The sequence below is a fragment of the Balaenoptera acutorostrata genome, chromosome 1, assembly GCF_949987535.1.
Source record: "Balaenoptera acutorostrata chromosome 1, mBalAcu1.1, whole genome shotgun sequence".
In the NCBI taxonomy this organism is placed as follows: Eukaryota; Metazoa; Chordata; class Mammalia; order Artiodactyla; family Balaenopteridae; genus Balaenoptera; species Balaenoptera acutorostrata.
In genome coordinates this window covers 8,058,170-8,082,877 of record NC_080064.1, presented here as the reverse complement: position 1 = coordinate 8,082,877, position 24,708 = coordinate 8,058,170, and the positions used below count along the sequence as shown (strand labels likewise).

Sequence of the window (24,708 nt, the reverse complement as noted above, 5' to 3'; positions counted from 1 at the left end):
TCAAGGCGGAAAGCTTGGAGTGTCTAGGGAATAGCAAAAAAGGTGAAGATGACCAGAACAGAGTGAATGGTGCAGAAATTCTTTAAAGTGTTCACCTCACTCTTTGTCGAAGGCAACAAAATTTCATGCCACCGAGAACCTCAGGACTTCTTCTGCCTTGACATATAATAATATATCACCCCCTGCAGAATACTCTTCTCCAAGGGATTCAGGGAAAAGCCCAAATGTTTCCCATCTCATAATTACTCTAAGAGACACAGAAGAATACTTTTATCTTCAGAAGTCAGTGTTCTGACTGAAAAATTAAATAAACGAAAGAGCAGATATGTCATACATCCTCACATATAATGCTACGCCCATCTCAAGCCACCTAAAAGCAGCAAAACCTGAGGACAGGAAATGAGAGCTGCTCACCTTGCAGTCACTGATGCTGCCGTGCACCTGGCTGAATTCTCGGTTGAAAGTGTGGGTGAGAAGCTGCAGGCACTAGGGAAGAGAGAAGGAAGAGTAAGTTTCAATGGTTAAACAAAGCCCGGGATTAAAGCAGGAAGGGAAAATAACATGCCTAAGACTCACAGTGGAGCTCAGGTGCTGCTGAGATAGCTCTAGAAATTAACTGAGTACGTAGCAAGAGAAGGCTGGTACATGCCTAACAAAGACGATAAAATGAGTGGATAAAAAGCCATTCTCATGACTACAAAAGTGAATTACCGTAAACACCATAGTTTAAAGTGCTTAAGAATGCAACAGCATCCCTTTCATTCTCCATTTGCCCTGGTACTAAAAGGCATGGAGGTTTCTGGATGGACATATGTTCCCAAATCAACTAGATGACCATTCGATTATTGAAACGAACACAAAATCCCTCTTATTTCTATATTCCATTGTCAGCCAGTTGCCCAGACCCACATGCATGGTGGTCATCCTCAACAACCCCTCTGCCCTCTCCTGCTGTTATCCAGGCAACAAGGAATGCGGATTCTACCTTCCAAATGTCTCTCCCATGATTCCTCTTCATCCCACACAACCCCGTCACAGTTAAAAACTTTACCGTTTCTCATCTGGATTACTGAAATAAAGAATTATTTCTGCCTCTAGCCTGTCTCTTCACCACAAATCCATCCTCTTTACTGCTGCCAGAGAAATCTTTCTAAAACAAATACCTGTTTGAAACATTTCCAAGTCACTCCCGGAATATTCTGGACGCTTTAGTCCAGCACATAAGACTCTTCGTGATCTGGCCCTGCCCTATCTCTCCAGCTCCATCTCCTGTCCCTCTCCTGCGCGGATTCCCTCACACTGATCATGCAGGACGCCGCTGGCTCTCTCCTGCATATCCTTCCAAGGTCAGTCCATGAGTGCCCTCCTGGGCAGGCCTCTCCTCCGTCTCCCCCAGCATTCTCGACCACACCTCTATTATAAGCTTGTCACCCCCTCGCCTGTCAACTTATTCAGGGTAGAAGTTAAGTCTCATTTATTTCTATATTCACAGTGTGAGCACAGGCCTTGAAACAGAGGCCCTCAAAGAAAGATGAAAATGCAAGTGGAAAAACAGAAACACCAGCTCACAGAGCCTCACGGGGGAAAATGCTCAGCAGAGGCAGGGGGCCACACCTTGGTAGCCAGCTCTTTCTCCCGATCCACCAGGCTTTCAATGTCTGTGGAGTCGTAGCCACTGCTCTCACTGGGTGTGATGGCACTTTCAAAGGTGGTGGTTGAGATCTGAGAGGAGATGCTGGTGGAGGTGCTGAGGGTCCCACTGCTGAGGCTGGGGGACAACGAGTCGCTCAGGGATGTGGGGATGCTGTCACCAAGTCTCTCGCGGAGCAGCAGGAAGTGGCGGGTTTTCTCCACCTGAGAAGATCAACACTACCGCCTCAGCAAACACAAAGCTCATCAAGATCTTAATAAGCAACATATTACGCCTCCATCATGATCGAAAACTGCAAAGCCAGGATCACAGACAGGAGGCGAGTGTAAGACTGATGATGCTACGGGAGTCTTGCCCGAGAGTTCACCTGCGCACCCCGTGCCCCGGGGTACCTCGTGCAGGAGCTCCAGCTTCTCCAAGTCCCACTGGTGCTCAAGGATGAGGCTGTCTCCACGAGGCCGCCAGCCTGCTAAGTTCTCTTCTCCCCGCACATACGCCACTGACGTGTCCAAGATTTTCCTTCTCCTCCTCTGCATGCCTGAGATAAGAGGAAACAACTCTTTTTTCCAGAAAAAAATCCAATTCCAATTTTAGCTCAAAATGAATTAATAATTCACAATATATGGCATACTGAGACAGTTTAGTCTCAAGATACATGGGATTTTGATTATTAATAAAAATTTATCCCTTTTGCCCCAAAGCAACTCTCTAAACTTCTTTTAAAAACTGAGTTTTATATTCTTTAATAATTATGAAGCTGGTAATGCCTCTTGAGAAAATGCTAGTTATAAGGTTAAGTGAAAATACAGAGATTAAATAGTCTGTACGCTATTGTTCTAAATATATAAAAACACACTCATAACAAAAAAATGGGAAAAATGTGAGCTACCTCACATTTGGTAGCTCAGTTAAGATGATAGATGACAGACTGGTTTAGCCTCCATTATTTCCCATTAATTTTTAAAAATATTACGCTGGTTTCACATACAAGAGACATGAATTTATGTTAATTGAAAAATTTCTGAAGGAACTATCTAGATACTATAATTAGCTGCTATTGGGACTTGGATTCATACTCAAAGTCTTCTTTTTTTATCTCAATCTTACCTGTGGGCCTTGGCCTCTTTTCCACATATGTTCTCTAAACCGACTCAAATTTACATTAAATGTTTTTAAAAACCCTGACTTGTGTCCACGTTCCAGTTTACAAACATGGAAACGTAGAATGCTGTTGAAGGCCACCAAGCTGGAGGAACAACAGCAGTTCAAAGAGACATTAAAAAGGACACAGAACAAGTTCAACTTAATAATTTGTCTTTCTAGAGCATAGGAAATTCAAATTCTAGGTTGACAGCACCTGTAAAGTTGTACTGTCAAGCTACCTTTCGGGTTAAGGTGGAGAGGGAAATGGTTCTGCAGTTTTCCAAGCCAAATTCACTCTAATACACTTGAATTTGTTATAGTATTCCAGAGCCCAGCAACATTTTGTCCCATACAGCTTTTATAACCGTATTGCATGTCATAAACCAAACAGTGCTGCAACTCAGAAAAAGGCAACTCCCACCACCACCACCAAAGTGGCTTGTAAAATATAACTGGCTTCTCAAAAATGTATATCTATCCTACAGGGGTGGGGTAGATTTTTGATATACTGTACTCCAGTCAAATGCAAAGGTAACTATCACTTTCCTGATCCATAGAGCTTACCTGGACTACCTGTGTCTGCCATCTTGCATAAACTGAGTTCATAAATTCCAGTGACTCGATTGCTATTTGAATTAAAACAAATAAACAACTGCTTAATTTCATATAGAACAAAACCAGGAAAATCTCAATTCTCTCTGCTTAAAACACTGTCTCCTCCGCTGGGAATGCAATCCACCCTCAAATATAATTACAGACATTTCTTATCAGTCACTGTTCTTTTCCTGTTCTGAACTTAAGAATAAAACTGAATGATAAACTAGACGATTTATAATACAAATGTGAAGATTAAAATTTTGCCTTTTCTTACCACAAGAAAGAAAAGATGAGGCGGGAAAAGTCTGACTGGAATGAAATGATAAACATCAGTTTCTGGGGGGTGTGGTTAGGAAGGGGACTGAAGCTTCTACTGTATTAGTAATACTTAATTTTTAAGCCGGGTAGTGATGCACAGGTAGTCACTGTGTTATTCTTCATGTATATTCATATATCTTAAACATGAATAAATCTTAAAAAGAAAAAAATCCCAATGGTATGGTAAGCTGTTAGAAATAAAAATAATGACATTTAAAAAGAACACTTAGTCCCTACAAAATTGTTTGAGAAGTGTTCACAATGGAACATTCCTTCCTTCCCTCATTAACTCAACTATCAATATTTTATTAAATGCCAACATTCAAGTCACTGCACTCCAGGTTATCAGTTACCAAAACTGTTTATAGGTTGTGAACTAACCCTGAAACCAGCAGCTAGAAGACTGCTGATTCTGTACAGCGTACACCAACTGGAAGCTAAACTTGTCTCAAAAACTTACGAGTCTGGTGACTTTGAATAGCCGCTGCCAAAGAGGCTGCGCAGTGAGCGTGGCGGCGAGATCTTGGCATCCCGGGAATAGAAGACCATGCACACATCCTTGGTGACGACAGCTGGCTGGATACAATGATCCAGCTGAAAGCAAACAGGAGTGGGCTCCGATTAAACACAGACAGAGCAGCTGTGACCACAGTGTGGGCACTACCGTATCTGGAAAGCTGCTCCCAGATGTGGGGGGTGGAGGATTTCAGCTCTACCGATGATTTCAACAGCAAATCAGAAGATAATACGTGCAAGGTCAGGTGGTGTTGCCTCCAGATGCGTTTATTTTTTTCAAAGTTTTTTTTCTGTAATAACGGCTAATATTTATTACTTGTTATATGCCAAGCACTGTCTGTTCTAAATCCTTTTCTGTGACCTCTCAACAACTTTCTGAGATAAATGCTATTATTATCACCCCTGTTTAAAAGACAAGGAAATTGAGGCACAGAGAGATGAAGTCACTTGTCCAAGGACATGAGGGCAGTAAGTGGCAACACAGGGACTTGAACTCAGATGGGCTAGCTCCAGGGTCTGCGCTGTTAACCACTACTAGGCTCTGCCCACAACTACGAAGACAAGAGGCGGTATTCTTAAAATCATACATTCTCTGAAGAATGGGAATTGGGCTGCTAAAGCTGAAGCTGTAATAAAAGTTATGCGACGTTTTGATTAACTAGAGACTAGGAACAGAATTTAATATAACCAGAACAGTTAGCAAAGTATAATAAAATAAATAACTTAAGGATGTGCAGGGGGAAAGGAAGACAAAATCAGTCAAATCTTTCCTCCCCATTTCCTATTGTAACTTTCCCACTGTTCAGGGCTGGCTGTTCACGGCAACTCAAGTTGTGGGTCTTCTCACCTCCAGGTAGGCCGACAAGGTCATGTAGATCTTTTCCCCATAGGGTGTCACTCGGTTCAGAAGGAGGGAGTTATGGAGGGAGCTATCCCACACGGCCTCGAAACGATAGAAGGTCCTAAGGTCAAAAAGGCAAGAGGGAGTCATCCAGAAGAAGCTGAAGTCACCTCAGTCCAGGCACTGCCATTGTCAGTAATGCTGCAGAATCCCACACCGACCAGCATTTCCAACTTATCGAAGTCTAACGACAGAGCAGAACCTGCGCCTCCGAGGAGGAAAAGGCAGGCCCCCCTGCTCTTGCCCCCCACCCGTCGTCAAGGAACACTTAAGCTATGCTTTTTGTTGTTTGTTTTTTGACAAGCCTGCTTCTCCTCTGCCTATAAACATAAAAATAGTGAGATCAATCAAAGGGATTAAGATGAAAAGGAGAAATGAGTATCAACAGAAACTAAAACAGGAAAGAAAGATTAAGTAAGCTCCTCAGTCAGTGATGAGGGCCGGAAGCAAAGATTCAGTCACTTGGAAGCTGCAGTCTTTGTATCTCGATCCCATTCTGCTGAGCCTCAGAAATGGCACAAACACATCTGGGAGGGTTCATGAAAGAAACAGTATAGAGAGACTTGTTTTAAATAGAAGAATAAGCGGTTATTCTTAGCTGACATTTCAGTAAAAGAGAATGATTTTTTACACCAGAGCTAGCCAACTACTATTTATCAGTTTTCCAAAAAATCCACAGAATCTTACATTCAAATAACAACTAGAAGCTTGATTATTTAATAAACACCCATAAACTGGTTTTTAAAGTTGTTTTAATATCTTTCTTTCCTCTTACTAGTAAAACACCATAGACCCTACTTGGCATTAAACCTTCCAGCTCAGCAAGTCTCACCTGAAGCACCGTCCTGAGTTCAACAGCAGTGTCACAGATCAACTCCCAACTCGACTCCCCATGTCCCTCCCTCAGACCCCCGTTAGGACTGTTGGGGAAGACACTTCGTCCACCCCTTCAGAGTGGGCTTCCCATCACCACTAACTCTCTGCACGTGTAATACACCCCACTCAATTCAACTAGAGTTCTGCACACCTTCTCCCCTGCCCAGTACGTTCCTCCTCACTCCTTCCCAAATGGTAACCTCACTGCAGCTGTCTTTTCTAGGTGTCCCATGACAAATAGCTGGCATACCTTCTCTTTAAACACATCTCCATGCTTCTTTCTCCAGAAATAAACAGAGAAAACAATACTTAAATGAACTCCATAACCACACCTCATCCTCTGAGTGCCAGTGTTTGAAGCCTGATTATTTCATCTTGTAGCTACTTCTAGATCTAAGTCTTCTTGAAGTACAGTTGACCCTTGAACAACAGGGGTTAGGGGGCTGACCCTCCATGCAGTTAAAAATCTGTGTATAACTTACAGTCGGCCCTCGGTACCCGAGGTTCTGCCTCCACCAATTCGGCCAACTGCGGACCACGTAGTACTGTGGTACTTACTATCGAAAAAAATCCACACGCAAGCGGACCCGCGCAGTTCAAACCCATGTTGTCCAAGGGCCTTCGGCTGTACATGATACCCTCTCAAACATCTAGCTTTTGAGGCAGTGTGTATGGGTCAAGAAAATTCTCTACAAAGACACCAAAGGAATATAGAGACAACTAACAGGACAAAGATGGACAAAGCAACCAAGAGACCCAAAGAGCAACCACAGCAAAGGACGACAGAAGCCCTTCCCCAGCTCCTGGGCTCACTGGGCTCAGAAGAGAACCCTTTATGCATCCACAAAGCTCTGTTTCGATCAAATCTAAATTGTAATTTGGTTTAAGACAAATTCTAATATTGGGTGGTGAAATCCATTACTTAGCAGAAGCCACTTGAGGGCTCTGTCCCTGAGACTGCTCTTCTATTGTGTCCCAGGGTCTGTCGAGGCGCCCGGAATGGGGCCTGCCTGTCACACTGCAGGTTTGGACACCCCATGCTGAGTGAAGTGAGGCCCCTTCTCAGGGCGAGGGCCTGTGTTACCCTGGAGACACGTGACAGCAACAGCACTTCACTGCTGCCTGGAACCCGCCACTCATCAAGCACCACACCAGAAGCCAAGCACCTCCCGCTGCCAGTATTCAGGGTTCATGATTCCCTTTCCACTGAGGCAGATGTTTTGAATTTGTGTGAGAAAGCCTCTTCACATTTCTGTTTTCTGGTTTTCGCTTAACCTAAAGAGGAAATTTCACTGGCAGAAACTTGGCTAACATAGAAAAATTCTGACATCACTAAAATCTCCCTGTATTGGGATGGGGGGGAAAAGGTGGGTTTTTTTGTTTTGTTTTGTTTGGTGCCTGGGAGTTACTGCAGCACATTCTTTTGAAATACTCACCAAGGGTGGCAACTCTTGAGAGGTGGTCGTAAGAAATACAACCAAGACTGACGAGAAATGTCAACGAAATCAAGCTAGCAAGAGAATTTGGAGTTAGAAACAGGGCTGAGTCCTGAGACATGCTGCCCTGTATGGTGCTAAGGTGGTCAGGAAATAATCCCAAATGGATTTCTCAAGATGTTCCGGACAACGGCAGTGTGTGTGTATGTGTATGTGTGTGTGTATGTGTATGTGTGTGTGTTTATGTGTTGTGTGCCTGTGTATGTGCATCTTTAAAAAAACATTTAGGCTATATTGTCATGTATCACTTCCTTCAGTTTTCTTCCCTAAATCAGACGAAGAGAGAGATGGGGGAAAATTTCCTTTACTACTGAACCAGGAACTTTTTCTTTTCCAAAAGCAGAAAATAAATAGATGAGACAAGCAGTCCTGACATGAGAAAGAGAAATGTTTAAAAATAAAAAAATTATTTCTCACAGACTCAGCTACTCAAATAACTAAATTGGTCTCTACTACTACACAGGACAAAACAAAGAAAAAAGTGAACAATTATGCAAGCCTGAGATTCCTCATGAAATGAGGGGAGTAACATTCTACTTTGTAATGTGGAAGAGGAAAACTTGAAGGGGCATAGAATAAAATGGGCAAGTTTACTAAATGGAATGAGAAAATAATTAAGAACTCTACAAATTACTTAAGAGCCTATATGTGAAACTCTACATGCATCAGAAAAACCCAGGGCACAAGGGTGCAGAATAAGGTCTTGCTCTATCCTAGGTGGGCGCAAGTTTACATGGGGGAAAACTATTAAATTAAAATAGCAGTCAAAGCTACATAAGACATAAAGCATTCTGATGAACTAGAATCTTTATGTGCAAAAAAGCAAACAGAAAATACCTAGGAATATCCTTATCAAGAAAGAGCCTGCAAAAACACAGAAAAAGCTTTTGTTAGTGCAGCAAAACAAAAAAAAGGAAAAAAGAGAGGGGGAGAGAGAGAGGAGAAGAGAAAATATATATATATAAAAAACACAAATTTGCTGATAAGCAAAAGTGAATTCAAGTGGACAATTAATAGAGAATTCCATGGGACACAATTTGATAAAGGGCTTACAATGACACGGGTCCCTCTCCTGAGACATTCAGTTAAGGAAATGCTGGGCACAGAAGGGAAAGTGGAGACCATCTCTATTAACATCCCTTTAGGAGGTGACTTACTATTGGAAATGGTAGGAAGTTGCTGTGGAGTTAAGGGAAAACCAAGTCAGTAGGTAACAGAAACGCAGGGCTGGGAAGAAAAGGAGTAATGGCCCTTGCCAGCTGTGCTCCACTATCAATATATCACAAGAGCCCTCTAATTACGTATGTAATACACCCAACTGGAGTTCTGTAAGTTCAACTTTAAACATTAAACCTTAGGCAAAAAGAGCAAAAGCTCTCTTAACCAAACTCCATTTAGCCACTTACCAAATGAACTTATGCTCTCCACATCCCTACAATGTATAGACTGACGTCCATTTCCCACTGAACATTATTCTAAAATAAAGAGGTAGCTCATTGCCCAGACAATCTGCTCCAAAAAGCTGAGTTTCATGCTTCTCAAGTGTCAGTAGTACAAACCTGTTTATGCGGTTGTATTTGTTATTATAATTATCTAGTTTAATTAAATATTAGATAAATCACTGAAACATGAGGGCAAAAAGAATTTTTGTTTAGTGTGAAACAAAACTAAGTGTGGAAACTTAGTGTGAAAAATAAATTGAACATTTTAAAAAGACTTGATAATGGTGAGTTGTTTAAAAAACAGCTGTTAAGTTTGGGTGAGATCAATGTAAAAGAAAGAGGGAAATAAAATTTTGATGACATATCATAAAAAGTTTAAAGGATTTTGCACTTAGATTTTCTTCATAGGTTTCTAGTTCCACCAAATTGAAAAACAGGTGATGAATTATGGGTGTGGCTTTGCAAGAAAGAGAGTCAGAAGTCTAATAAATGAGCCTACAATTAAAGAAAAGGCCTTGGCCCTATAGCAAGAGCTTGACAAATTAATGTACATTTATATACTTTAAATTAAAATAAGTGTTTAAAGTCTGTATCTTCTTTTTTAAATTTTTATTTATTTATTTATATTTTGGCTGTGTTGGGTCTTTGCTGCTGTGCGCGGGCTTTCTCTAGTTGCAGCGAACAGGGGCTACTCTTCCTTGCGGTGCACAGACTTCTCATTGCAGTGGCTTCTCTTGTTCCGGAGCATGAGCTCTAGGTGCGCAGGCTTCAGCAGTTGCAGCACACTGGCTCAGTAGTTGTGGCACGTGGGCTGTAGGCACGCGGGCTCCAGTAGTTGCAGCGCCTGGGCGCACTAGTTATGGCACGTGGGTTTAGTTGCTCCGCGGCATGTGGGATCTTCCCAGACCAGGGCTCGAACCTGTGTCCCCTGCGTTGGCAGGCAGATTCTTAACTGCTGCGCCACCAGGGAAGTCCCAGCAACTTTTTTGATTAACTCTAATCTTCTACTGGGAAAGATAAACTGCTTCTAACAAAGCCAAATTCATCTTCTACAGCATGTGACACGCTTCCAGACAGGAATCAAAGGACTTTTGAAGGTTACTCTAATGTAAGCAAGTTTAACATAACCAGCACTTCAACCAAACACCATTTTTCCCTGTTTTGCTAAGTACCACAGGGAAGTTTAAGATATATTTGTCATAGTTGCAAGGAACATGTGGTGAATGCCAGCTGATACTTGCTGTAAATGTCTGGCAGAAGAGGGAACGCTATGTGGGGTTAATGCTGACTTCAGAGAAATGGTATTGTTCAAGATTTTGCCCAGGAATGGGCCAAGCGAGGGGTCAAAGCACCCTACTTTACCACTGCCACACCCCCTCCACATAGGTACACACCCTCTCACCCACTTTCCCTTTCTGTCCACAGTTCCTGCCAGCTCCTCTGACTGGCAAAAAGCAAACAGACATTTGTTTCCTTTTCCTCACTCCCATGCAAAACAGTAACACACAGAAACAATGTAAAGAAATTAACCCTGGCCCGAACTTTTCATTTCTGCTTCTGCTTATTGTCTTATTTTTCCTCTCCCTCTTGCCAACACATGTGAGCAACTTTTTTAGGAACAGGCAGACAACAGGAAAATCCTGTAATTCGAAGGCTGAGTTCTGAGCCCACATTAGAACAAACAGCCACTCCTGTTTCCTAGCCCTCACCACGTAGAGAAATGGGAGTCTCTGTGCACGATGACGGGACTCCTTTCCCAGGGAGGGAGAAGCGCCCCAGCAGATTTATTTCCAGCCTGACACGGGAAAGTAGAACGGCTACGTACTTCATGCATTGCCATCACTTGATTATAAAATGGAATTCTAAGGGAAACTAATTTAAAATTTAAAATAAAATTCATTATTTATAGCAGCCAATCTTAGTCAGGAGAGTTTATAATAATTTATTGCCTTTATGCATAAAGGAAAATGAAAAGCAGATACTGAGACTCCCTGGGTCGATACTGGCAGCAGCGAAGATGAACACAAGAGGGTGCACTATACCTTAGAGGGCGTGTTCCCATGACACCCCAGGCCGAGAGGTCCTTCTCCACAGCAACCACCTCGTAGGAAAACGTTCAGTCTTAGCCGTAATTAAATTGTACTTTTAAACCCTTGGGTGGCATGCTGAGTTTTCTTTTTCTGCTTTTTCTCTGTCACTGTATTACATCTACTCAAACTCCCCAGGGGACAGAACATTTCCATTCTCTGGGGGTATCATCACATACAAGTATCTCCAATGATTTATGTATTTATTTTTGAAGAGCAGGGCGGGCAGGGGAGGAAACAGGGAATTTTGAAGTGAGAAGGGGGGAGTCATTAATGAACAAGGAATCTACACTGAACCACTCAACCCCCCTAGGGCTGACTTACCACATTCCCCGGGTGCCCCACCTGCTAGAGTTGTGGGAAGACTTCAGGTACTTGGCAGAGATGATATTTAAGGAGAGGATGGCATCAACTGCGGCTTCGTCCACCTCAGCTTTATTCCGGATCCGGCCTGAGAGAAAGAAGAAAGAAACCAGAACACGGGTACATTTAAAAACAAAGTGGTAGGACTTCCCTGGTGGTGCAGTGGTTGAGAATCCGCCTGCCAATACAGGGGACACGGGTTCGAGCCCTGGTCCAGGAAGATCCCACATGCCATGGAGCAACTAAGCCCGTGTGCCACAACTACTGAGCCTGCACTCTAGAACCCGCGAGCCACAACTACTGAGCCTGCGCTCTAGAACCCGCGAGCCACAACTACTGAGCCTGTGCTCTAGAACCCGCGAGCCACAACTACCGAGCCCGTGTGCTGCAACTACTGAAGCCCGCGCACCTAGAGCCCATGCTCCGCAACAAGAGAAGCCACCGCAGTGAGAAGCCCGTGCACTGCAATGAAGACTAACTGCCGCTCAACGCAACTAGAGAAAGCCCACGTGCAGCAACAAAGACTCAACACAGCCAGAAAATAATTAATTAATTAATTAATCAATTAAATATCAACTGATTTTAATTAATAAATAAAAACAAAGCGGTAATTCATTAGGCCAAAAAGAGACTGTGAAATCTCTGTGTAATTTCAGGTGCTGGAAGCGTCGTTTGGTCAGCTATAACCCTACAGTCTAATTCTGTAATTCTTGGCCTTCCATACTTCTCCATATTCTGTCTCTCCTTTACATCCCACATTTAGTCAACGGTGAAAACTTACTCTTTGTTCAAAGAGCTTCTCATATCTGTCTCAGCTTTAATTTCCAACTCACTGCCCTGCTCACGAAGGTCATCACCTTCTGATCTCAGACATGGCAACAGCCACTTAACTGGTCTCCCTGCTGCTCTCACGTCTCCCCCTTTCCAAGCCATCCCACACTCACCTTCTATAAACTTCTTAAGCCACTGCCTTCATTACACCACTTTCTTTTTCAAAATCTTACAATGCTTATTTCAAATAACACTAGGGGATGCAGCACTGCACAGAGGTTAAGAACCAGTCTCTGGAGCAGGACTGCCTGGGTTCAAATCTCAGCTCCAACACTAACTATCTGTGCGGCCTGGGCATATGCTCAACCTCTGAGCCTCACTTTCCTCACCTGTGAAGTGGGAATAACAATTCTTCCCTTATAAGATTGTTACGATCATATTATGTGTTTGTTATGTTATATTAAATAAACTAATATTTTTAGAGCATTCAGAAAAGCACCTGCCACATTTCATGTTTGTTATAAAAATAATAAGCCATAGGGTTATAGAGAAGCCTTAGTAACTGCTGCCTCTGCACCCCACCCTTTCTGGTCAGAAAGCATCTCTCTTGTTTTGTGTAAAAATTAATCTTGAAAAGCTTGAAAACCACTGCCCCAGACAGGACAGAGTATAATCTTCCTTCCAGGGCTTCTTAATCTGGTCCACAGACACCCAAGGGGTTTATGGATAGAATTCAGGAGGTCTGAACTGGATGGGAAAAAAAATTTACAACTTTATTTTCAGGAACCTCTAACTGAAATTTGCCTTTCCCTGCAATTATGAGGGGAGGGCACAAACCACAGGAGAATCAGCAGTACCCATACCTCTGTCCCCAGCAGAATTCACAGATGTTTTCATATCACACTAATGTGAAGTATCTTGACATTCACCACCACTTTGAAATGATAGAAATTAGACCCGCTGCTTATTGACCACATCATTGAAGAGCTTATGTTACAAATTTGTTTAGAAGTTTAACAACTGTATTTCAATATTATTAGTTCCCTTTGTAATCCTAAGTGCTTTATTTTCTACATTTAAAAACATAATTCTGAGGTTTCGCCACTGCCAAAGGGGTCCATGGCAAAACTAGGTTCAGACCCCCTGCCTTGGACTCTCGTTCTATAGCTTATGCCGTTTGGCCACTCTTGCCTCTCACGGTGCTTTAGTTTAGCCTCCCCACTCTGGCCATAGATTTCTAGCCATTTGCACGTTAGACATTGCTGACTCTCTAACTCCAAATGCTTGCAAAAAAACGAAACCCTCTAAGTTCTCTCAAATCTACTCAGATCATCTCCCACAAGCTAACCCAGTTCTCCTGGGTCTTCTTTGTCGTCAACTCTTTTAGCAAGGTCTTTCAGTTGTTCTCATTTGGTACTCACTCATCAAACTGCTCTGTACATGCACACACGCTGTCTCCTCACTAGACCCCAAGCTCACAAGGAGCAGAGACTTCTCTTAGGCCCTCTCACAGCCTCGGGCACAGAACCGCTCCCACAGGCACTGAGAAAAACAATGGCAGGTTGAATAACCCATGAAGGGAGCTGGGAAACAAGAGTAGTTTCCAACTCAAGGACTCTCTTCTGACAGTCACGTTCTCCAGCGCAGCCTTTCGCACACTCCCTGTGCTCCAAACAGGGGACAGTCACTCTGCTAAGCTCTGCCCCCAGCTGCTGGAACATACTCACCTACCACCAGCTCCCGAACATCCTTCCAATGGAGTTCACTCCCTTTCTCATGGATAATGGTTACTGTGATCCTTCGCTGGATGCCCTAGATAATGGAGCAGGGTTGCAATTTAGCTGGGACAATCTCTTATTTCCTCTTGTTTGTCCTTTTCTGGATCGTCTGATGGGCAGGAAGGGGAGGTATGGAGGGAGAGGGGAATGCTGTCCACACTGCTATTCTGAACAAAGGGACACAGGTCAGGGACCGAGGAAGAGCCAGGTTCTGATATGGCTTGTAAGAACCGATGCCCAGACTGAAAGTCCCAGAGTGTGCCCATCTGGCTCATGAGCACTTTTGAGCACTGACTAAATCTACTTTTGATTTGCCAAAGGGGGACCTACATTTCATGGCCAGATTTTTAGTCCACTGAAACCTTCATCTTCAATCTCCATTAAGAACTTTTGGCTATGAAAGCAGAGTTTCCAAACATCACAAAGTGAAAATTGTATAAAATAACATGGGAGCTGCACAAATTACTATGTAACTGAATGAAATAAAGTCTTTCAAAATAGCTCTTTTAAAATATATTTACACATAAAAGAGCGGATATATATCAATAAATATAAGCCAAGGTTTGAGAAATATTAAGGAAAGAAAAAAAAAAAAGGATGGGGCAATGTCCCCTGACCTCCAAATTCCCTTGAAATGGAGATAAAAAACCAGAGAAACAGAGTTACGTTTCTTATTCTAACTTTTTTGGTGTTCCCTTCTAAGCCCTCTTTTGCTCCTTCATTAGTACCTGGTGAAGCAAAAATGTCCCCTGGCAGGGCAAGCCTGCTGTATGGTCAACCACAGCTGGAATATACCTATAAAAACAGAAATGTAAAAGAAAGAAGTTAGACAGAATGCTTGTGCTAAGTGCAACTTCACCTGCGAGGTCCTCCCTGGTCACTCCAGCCCTCAGTAGTCTTTGTTTTCTAAACTCTGATCCCACGTCTTTCTCACCATCTGGGGTGGACATTTAATTGGACAGTCCTATGCATTTAGTAAACCTTTCCACATATGTATGTCTCATCATCCTGACTAGACTGAAGTATTCATAGGGCAGTAACATCTTTTGGCTCCGATCCCAGCTCTTTGTCTAACAGATATTTCCATAAATAACATATTACTGCAATGGCAAGTGTCAGGAGATAAGAAAGAGATAATTTCAGATTCTAGATCATTTTTTAAGAATCAGAAAGCAATTAACTCAGTAGAAACCATTTACTGTAACTACTGCTCCCTCATAATGCAAGTTATAATCACATTATAGATCTGTCTGTGGAAAGTCAAATTCCTCGAAGCAATGTCACTACTGACAACTCTATATAGGATCGATAGAGCCAAACCTCACACACAGTAGGAACTAAACAAATGTTTTATGGAGGTGATCATAATGGTATTACCCAGCATTATAAATACAGGATCATTAAGATAACATTTATCCCCTACCCTTTACACTGATACAGCCCCTTGCCTCTGTTTCGGGAGAGGGATCTCTTTTGTGTTTTTCAAAAGAATTTCTGAGACAACTATAAACAGTAATTACCTTCGTCACTTAGTCTAACACAGCTCATACAGAGAGAGTAAGCTGATGCTGATCGTTTTGATCTGGGCCAGTGGTCCTCAACTGGGGGTAATTTTGACCCCTAGGGGCCATCTGGCAATGTCTGTTGTCACAACAGGAGGGGAGGTGCTACTGGCATCTTATGGTTAGAGGCCAGGGATGCAGCTAAATATCCTACAATGCACAGGACAACCCCCAACAACAGAGAATCATCTGGCCCCAAATAGTGAGAGGCTGAGAAACCTTGGTCTACAGAAACATTCTGTCCCCTAATCCCCTGACATATTGATATGCCTTCGGCCCTTTTATGTGCAATATGCTTCTGACTCCCTTTGCTTTGCTGCTGCTAAAACCCACTTTGCAGGTTGTCTTCCCGCATAACAAAGTGCCAGTCTCCATGATCTTGCTATTGCTAACAAGAAGGTAAATTATTATACTAGACAGTTCTCTGACAAACATGATTCAAAGAATAATATAAAGACCCTCCCCAACCCAAATTCAGTTCAAAACTGGAATGTGACAATGTTCTGTGAACCCAAAGACAAGAGAGACTCAAAATTACATTTTCTAATTTTGGAAAAGTTGTCATATTTAAAAATTTAGAAAGTTGGACTTACTCTCCTGTAGGCTCCAATTCACTGATCTCAAACCAAACCAGAAGATCGTACTTGCTCATGCTCTGGCCAAGGCTGGTTTTGCTCATGGTATTTAACTTGGTGGCTGGAACTTTTAAAAGTTTTTGGAAAATGTTAAAATTTGGTCCAAGTCTACTCAGCAAAGGTATAAGCTTCTCTAATATCAGTCTTCAAGGACAGCGAGAGTGAGGGGATAGATTTCAGTGCAGAAGACCCAGAGAAACGTCACCGGCAACTATATTAGTACCTCTAACTTCAGAGAACAAGGAAAACAGAGAGTCAGCATCTTTTTCCCTCTCAACAAACTACCCAATGATGAGAAAACAGGTTTCATGCAGAGTAAATGTGCTCACGAAACCATTAAAAAACCTTCCCTAGACTCTCACATTTGCGGCATGCAGAGCACGGTAACAATGTGGGACAGGCAATGCGGGGCGAGCCTCGCCCATCACAGGGCCTCATCAAAGCTGCTGTGGTGGGAAAGACCCGTCCTCCAACCCAGTGGTTCCTGAACCTCCCTGCACACGAGGGTCACCTGGGGATCTTAAAGATGGCCCAGGCCACACCACCAGCCAATTAAATCACAGTCTCTAGGGGTGGGACTCAGCCCTCTGAGAGGTTTGAAGCCCCCCAGGTGATTCCAATGTGTGGACAAGTTTGGGAACCACTGGTCTCATCTGTAAATACAGGAGTCTGTAAATGATCTCATGTTACCCATTTTCTTCAGATGTAAATTCCATATTCTTATCTGTACTGATGAAATATATTAGCCAAAACCCCCGTATTTTCAAGAATTTCAGATTCCACATGGTGGGCATTTTGAAACACTACGTAGAAATTCTGAAATCTTGGCAATACAAAGAGGGTTCTCTGCTCTGAACCTGGGAGCAGTGGTGTGAGAGTCCAGTGACTTGGGATCTAATTATCGCTCAACCGCTAACTAGCTATGAAACTTTGGTTGAGTCACTTAACCTCTGGGAGTCTGTCTCCTCAACTAGAAAATGAAGATCATAATATCTTGCCTACTATCTAAAAAGATGTTGTGAGGATCCACTGACACAATGCATCTAAAGGGGATGTATGACTCATACAGCGCTATTCAGAGGCATGGCCTATCAGCATTATTCACCCGAGCTGAATTCCAGGTAAGCTGGTGATGATGCTAGTCAAGAAGATAATAGGGGGTTACTGGTTCTAGTGGGCATCTGAGGGTCAGAAAGCAAAACTAGAGCATTACAAAAAGCCAGCTACCAGTAAAAAACCTTTAAAATTAAAAATACCATTGCACAGAATCCACACCAACAAATATAAGGAGCCCCTCCACCACCCCCCACCCCTGGATGATGTGAAAGGGGTATAAATAGAGAAGGTGTTTCCTAAAAATCTGTCTGAAGGAAATGTGATATGATCTTGACAACGTGCTGAACTCTACATTCAGGTCAAGTAGCAAACAGAAACGTTGGTGTTTCACACACGGAGAGCCAGGCTTTAGGACCAGCCTCTGAGGATGGTTCTACATCTAAGGCAGAGCTAATTTTAGCTACTAACCATCTCGTTTAGGTACCCTCTCGGTCTGGCAGCTGGGAACTGGCAGAGAGAGAAAAGGCGGCAATGGGTCAGCCCCATCCTGGAAGGTGGCAATGGCGGAGGATGCGAGCACACTGGCATGCTCAGAAAACGTGTCCAACACATGCACATTCACATAGTCAGATACGAGAAACCGAATCAGCTCAATCTTTCTCTCATGGTCTGAAGGCAGGACGGAGGCGAGGAGTACAGAGGTGGAGAATGAGCACAGGGCGGGGTGGGAATGAGGCAAGTGGGCAACGAGGAAAAGGGATGAAAATAAACAAAGAAAAATCAGAACAGGATACACGAACATGCAGAATAAACGTAATATGCAAAGGAGTGCCCAGTCACCTGACAGTTAAAGGGAGTTACACACAAAGCAGAGAGATTTAGGAACATGGAGCTTATCAAAATCTGCAGTAAGGGGCTTCCCTGGTGGCGCAGTGGTTGAGAATCTGCCTGCCGATGCAGGGGACACGGGTTCGAGCCCTGGTCTGGGAAGATCCCACATGCCACGGAGCAACTAGGCCCGTGAGCCACAACTACTGAGCCTGCGTGTCTGGAGCTTGTGCTCCGCAACAAGAGAGACTGCAACAGTGAGAGGCCCGCGCACCGCGATGAAGAGTGGCCCCCGCTCGCCGCAACTAGAGAAAGCCCTCGCACAGAAACGAAGACCCAACACAGCCAAAAATAAATAAATTAATTAATTAAAAAAAAAAAAAAAAAAAAAGACTGACCACATGCCTTAAGGTGTAACATAGGTAAATATTAAATAGGGATTGTACAAGGTAAAACAAGAATTAAAAAAAAAAAAAAAATCTGCAGTAAGAAGACCACAATACCGGCGGGGATATAGAGCCCTATTGTTTGGCACCTCTTATTTCACATCAGGAACCAACAATTCTAGTTCCTACTAGATACCGGAACACACAAGGATGCACAGAAGTGGAGTAGGAATTTGAATATGATTTGTTTATCTGAAAAGTCACTCAGAATAAGAGATGTACATCATACAAAGAACGCAGCTGTGCTCACCTGGCTTGGATAGTGGCATGGGCGGAGGGAAGAACCGTCGAGATGGCTGGGGTGGACTGCAAAGGAAGACAAAAGTTCTTCAAGACTAAACAGTCCCATGCTGGTATTAATGGCGTGTTTAAATCCCCTTTAGAAACGGATCATTTGTACTTTCAACTCTGGTACATTATCAGATATCAGATATAAACCCACACAGTAAAACTGAGGCTAAGACATTTTGATAAAAGTCCCCTTGTAAGTCAGAGCTAATAAACAAGAAAACTCTTTCTGTTATAACACCGACACTCTGCCGTCATCCCGAAGTCCCCATCACCGTCCCCCTCCCCAGTTTTGATGTCTCCACTTAGAGACACATGCTTCATAGTGACTTTATGCTTCATAAAGTTCTGGGTGGTTAGGACCAATTATACACAACTTTCAGGTTATATCCCTATCACCTCAACTTTCTATCCTATTCAAAGTCTCTTCCTACAAAAAGACAGTACTCAAGGTCACCTGGGCAAAACTCAATTTGCTCTACCTACAGTTAGTGACTGGGTGGCTTAGAAGAAAGATGGTGATGTTTCTGAAATGCAAACATAGGGTAATATATAAAACTGTTATTCACCTATCTTAATTCCGCAAAAGATTTCTTCTTTTCCAGCAACTGACAGTAACAACAATAACAACAACAATAATATCAGTAACAAAAATCTTTGCTCATTCGGTCCAAACCTGTTAAGCTCCTGTCCTTGCAGATGAAGTGGGTGCTGCTGATAATGCCCAAAGACTTCAAACACAATAGGCTTGGTTTTGATATAGTCCACAAATGATTCCGTAACCTCCACTGCAATCTAATAAGGAATAAAGGCAACCTAGATTAGCGAAAGATTTATTATAGGAAAATACACATTTTTGGGGCAAACAGCACTACAGCACTTTGAGTACCCAGTATGTGCTGGGAATTTTACTATGCAGGCCTCTCACACCAAAAGAGAGGGGCTCTTCTCTGGTTTTCTTTCTACAGTAACTTCACCAAGCTTCAGGCATTCAACACCCTCCAGTGTCCGCCCCAAATGACCTCTGGCCCCTCTGCTGCCCTTCACACAATGTTTGGACTCAATCTGCTGCTCCCTTCGCCTGCTCTCTCCTCCACCGTGCCTGAGGGCTGGCCCAGGCTGCAGCCGTGCCTGGGAGGCCTTCCCACATCTCTGTACCTCTGTCATCCCTGTACTTCAAGGCCCAGCTCAAACAGCAACAACAATATGAAAAACATGACTGCAGACTCTGTGCCAGGTACAATGCCAAGCGTGACCCACCTTTTCTTATTTACACTACAGTCTTCAGGAAGTTCTCCCACCTCCTTTCTCTACAAAAACATCCACCCCCAACAAAGAATGTAGCTTAAAAGACTCTTCCCATTAGTAGAAATAACTCTCCCTTCTCTACTCCCGTTGCATTTAATGAATACCTTTTGAATGTTTCTATATCCTGTACCACTATTGTTTAAATATGCATTTTATTTCCCCTATCATAATTCTAAGCTCTTCGGAGGCATAATCTACCCTGTGATTCATCTGAGCACCCCCAGCGGCGTCAGGCACAGTCCTTGTGCACAGGAGCCAATCAATATTTATCATATACAGGCATGCTCATATTTATATAATTAAACATAAAAAAGGAAACAGTGTGTTCTGTATTTGCTTGTTCCATTTCTGGAGTTGTCCTTTCCTCTCGCATTTTAGGGAGTGGATTATGGTTGGCAAGAGAACGAGACTGTTCAAGCAGTAGTGAAGCTCCTGGATGCTAGAGCCACGTTTCCCTGGGTTCAAACCCCACCTCTGCCTCTTCCTGGCTTTATAACCTTGGTGAGCGACTTCGAGTGCTCTCTGCCTTGGTAATCTCAACTATAACGTGGGGATTCTGATAGTATATGGCATAAAAGTGAGGATTAAATGAATTAAGACACAAAAACACACCTATAACAATGACTGACACAAAATAAGCTCTCAGTGAATGTTAGCTATTGTAATGAGGATCATGACTTTTGAACAGAGTTGAGCAAATCTTTCTAGAAGAGATGGAAAGTCTGGTTTCTTATTCCACTTATGAGAGAGTTGCAAGGGGCATTAAAGGACTAATCATAGAATCAGCTGCAAGAAAACAGATTCTGAATCTTAATTTAGCTACAAAATGTATTTCATAGTTTCTACATTATTTTCAACCAAATTATTTGTCTCTTATGGTTTAAAGAATAACATATTAACTTTAACAAAACTCATATGCAACATGCTTATTATTCTAGGAAGGAAACACTAAAACAACTCACTACATTCAAACCGACAAAGAATTCATTGGCAGACCCACCCCCAGGCTACTCACAGGCCCCACTGTAATTCAGAGAAGAAGCTGCCTGCTCTGTCCACTGAGGATTAGCTCAGGGCCCTGGCCGCTCCCTCCACTGTCTGTTCTCATCACAGAGCTCCCCCTGCACAGCAGCTTAGATCATCATCCTTCTTCAGCTGAGAAAGCCAAAGGGACCCACACATGACGACTGCCTCACCCCAGCTGCTTCAAGGTACCACGAACCCGCAAAACATTTGGCAAAAACGTCCACGTCACTTACATTCTGCACATGATAAAAGCCCAGAGGACTTCCTCTGCCATGGTTTTTGAGGGGTTCAGTGGAGAATGCTTCATCATGGCGATGCAAAAAGCTTAAGAGAAAAAAAAAAGAGCCACGTGAATTTCGTATTAATGGTTTCATCAGGATCAGCTTGGACCCCACGGAAAGCAGCACCTTACTTAAGTAGAATCTTCAACTGAGTCAAGTTATTTACGTTTCCTTGTAGAGAACGTTCTCCATATCACTCAGATAGCATTTTAGCTTTTATGTCAAAAATGACTTAAAAATCAACTAACCCTATCACCTAGCCATGTGAATGTATGAAGAGTGAATTCAGTGAACTCCTATTCCCTTGTAAAAGATTTTTACTGAAAATAAAAATTGTGAAATCATTTTGTACAGAAAAGATATGGCAGATTAAAGCTTCTATAAGGTAGTATCAAAGCCTGTGGACAACATACTTGCCTGGGAGTCTAAGACCAGCTAGGAGGAGATTCAAATATCACCTCTTCCAGGAAGACTTCCCTGACTCACTCAAACAGTTCTATGTTCCCACAGCACTAGAGACCTATTTTTCTTCAACAGCAATGATATCATTGTTTGTAATAATGTATTTATTTGCTTGTCTCCCCAAAAGGCAGTGAGTGTCTCCCACAGGGCTCTAAATGTAGAAAATACTCCTGAAATATTTGAGTCAGTGGGCTATATTGACTTATTCTCATAAATATGAGATTTTATTGTTCTCTCTCCCTCCCTATTATTAGTCTGACATAAAAAGAAGTGGAGAATTATAGAATACTCAATTCAAAGATTTATTGCCAGATAGAAATATCCACCAGAAGGACATCCCACACTCCTGCAAGAAAAAAATGGAAATAATACTTTTTTTTTTTGGCTGTGCCATGCGGCATGTGGGATCCTAGTTCCCCGACCAGGGTCTGCAGTGGAAGCACGAAGTCTTAACCACTGGACCACCAGGGAAGTCCAAGAATACTTAGAGTAGGGGGTAGAAAGACCAGGATCATGAACTCCGAGTCTTCCAAATTACACCTGACCTTTGAACAACACAGGTTTGAACTGCGTGGGTCCACTTATACGTGGATTTTTTCCCATAGTAAATACTAGGGTACTGCACAATCTGCAGTTGGTTGAATCCTTAGATGCGGAACTGCGGATATGGTGGAACCCTGGATATACACTCGGATTTTTGACTGTGCGGAGGGTCAGTGCCCTAACTCCTGAGTTGCTCAAGGGTCAACTGTAATTCACTGAGCCCGAAGACAGTGGTGTGCTTTTGCCAGGCAGCCAAATCACTGATGTCACATACTGCTGTGGCACTGCAGCAGTCCATATTACGGGTACTCTTGTCTATTTTCTTTCTTCTCATTTTCTCCTTACCTCTCTCCCTTTCCTTCTCTTACTTCTTACTCCTTTTTTTCTTCCAATTTCTTCCTCTCCACACCACACAGTGTACCTACCAGAGGCGCCATGAGCATCAGCTGATCTCTGATCTACACTCCAACAAGGCTCTGCTTGGAGCAGATACAAATATCCTGGGGTTCCACACAGGTGACACATGAAATCATTCACACTGCTCTACAGCTGTGTTTTCCCTATGCAGGCCAGATGAGAGTTTATAAAAACCTCAGAAGAATTTGAGTCTTCTTTCAGCATGAGTCAACATGCCCTTTCCTCCAGAGCTAATGCCAGGTGGAGATGCTACTCTCTTTTTAGGAGATTTTAGGACAGAAGTCAACATACCACTATTGCCATTTCTGATGTCAGTTAACCAAGTAGGTCTTTTCCATAAAATACATCAGTTACTAACTGAGGCTATTAGCGAAAACACATTAAATGGGCAAAATCTATACTGGATGGATACTATTTCATCAATTATAAGTTACAGCAAATGATATTAGTGGCTTACTATGTAATAATCACATTTAATTGAGGACTTGGCTAAAATCTATGTAAAAAGCAATGCTGCTTTAGGACCCCAGGGAAGGCTAAGGCACATACTGAGGGGAAAGGGATGGCAGAAATCTAAAGCAGCCTCTTGGTGGCACCAGTGGCAAACTGTGGGCTTTAGGAATGGGGTGGCTCAGACTTCATTCTCTTGTACTGTGGCCCTCTCCAAGTACTGAAGACATATTGATGTTTGGGGGTATTAAAACTTAAAGATTCTCCAAAAAAATGTTTTTGGAGGTCTTGAAAGTACCTAGAGCACAGAGCTCCAGAGGGTTATAGGATAGAAAATGCTTAGAAAGTGGATGAGAAATGAAACCTGTCACATCTTCTCTACGTACTTACTAGCTTTTTTTCAGTGGATGCAGAATTTTGCTGCTCTTTAAATGACTTACATTTTCCCCTTCCCAAGTATTAAATAAGCATAATTGGCGGTTGGATAATTCACTGCTTTCATACTTGTTTATTAACGAGACATTTCAGCGTGAAGAGCATTTAAAAAGACTAGTAAGTAGGCTCATCTGGATCTGATCCTATACTCCTGGCAGAGGCGGACAGTCCACAACCAACCCTTCTAGCAGGATATGTGACCACACCCCTCCCCACAATGAACTCTGCTTCATTCCATTGTAGGTTTCCAGTTCTTACTCCCATCTTGAGTGAAGAAAGCATTTGATTTCAGCGGCTGGTAGTCATTTCTCTCTCAAGAGTGTACTACCTGGCAAGTGTCAGATCGCTCTATAGTGCACAAAGGACATCATCCGGGGTAAGAGCCTAGGGAGGCAGAGCAAAGGGGCGGCTTACTTGAACTGACAGAAGATATCTGCATACTCTGGGAGGATTCCACTGGCCTGCAACACTGTTACACGGAAAGTGAAGGCACTGCCCAGTTTCAGGTGGTTGCCAATCTCTTCAGAAAATCCTTCCATTACCATCTTACCATCCAGCAAAGTGCTTGACTTCAAATCTAAAGAGGGTCAAATGAACACACGTATGGTTCAAGTAACACACAAAGCACTTTTCAGAGAGGAGAGTGTATCTTCCATCCCTAGTTGATAAAAGCAACTATCTTCCTTGACAATGGTAAGTATTTTTCCTTCTTTGAAAACATATGCAATCATAGTACACTCTGATTACACACCCAAGTCATTCATTCGACTGATTTCTTCTGGAGGAGTGATGACCTCAGAACTCTGACCCTGTCCTTCCACAATCCTCAGCTCCTCCAAGGATAGACCAGAACGGGTCATGGCAACCGAAGAAAAGTCACTCTGAAAACAAGGCAGGGGTAAGTAGATGATAAAGTAGTATGACAACATATTTTCCCCCCATTCCCTTAACTTATGTTTATTTGCCCAACAAATAATAGTGACTGAAAAGTTATGTGGATTAAGAGCTGCCTGAGAAAAGGCAATACAACAC

General features: G+C 42.8%; 1 protein-coding gene across 9 annotated transcripts in view; it reads right to left on the bottom strand.

Annotated features, from left to right (window-relative positions):
* Window positions 1–24,708, bottom strand: part of KIF1B (kinesin family member 1B) — a 147,387-nt gene that overhangs the window by 8,043 nt on the left and 114,636 nt on the right. For 5 of the 9 annotated variants that reach the window (XM_057535117.1, XM_057535120.1, XM_057535125.1 and 2 more), the window contains 15 exons: window positions 24,428–24,557; window positions 24,091–24,253; window positions 21,322–21,412; window positions 19,431–19,549; window positions 18,717–18,772; window positions 16,095–16,203; window positions 14,668–14,734; window positions 13,889–13,973; window positions 11,352–11,478; window positions 5,073–5,187; window positions 4,170–4,303; window positions 3,359–3,420; window positions 2,044–2,189; window positions 1,615–1,854; window positions 415–486 (listed from right to left, as the gene is read on the bottom strand). In XM_057535117.1, coding sequence (XP_057391100.1) covers window positions 415–486; window positions 1,615–1,854; window positions 2,044–2,189; window positions 3,359–3,420; window positions 4,170–4,303; window positions 5,073–5,187; window positions 11,352–11,478; window positions 13,889–13,973; window positions 14,668–14,734; window positions 16,095–16,203; window positions 18,717–18,772; window positions 19,431–19,549; window positions 21,322–21,412; window positions 24,091–24,253; window positions 24,428–24,557 — 1,716 coding nt within the window. The remainder of the gene's footprint in view (window positions 1–414; window positions 487–1,614; window positions 1,855–2,043; window positions 2,190–3,358; window positions 3,421–4,169; window positions 4,304–5,072; window positions 5,188–11,351; window positions 11,479–13,888; window positions 13,974–14,667; window positions 14,735–16,094; window positions 16,204–18,716; window positions 18,773–19,430; window positions 19,550–21,321; window positions 21,413–24,090; window positions 24,254–24,427; window positions 24,558–24,708) is intronic. The other 4 variants (XM_057535119.1, XM_057535121.1, XM_057535124.1 and 1 more) reach the window with 1 other exon arrangement.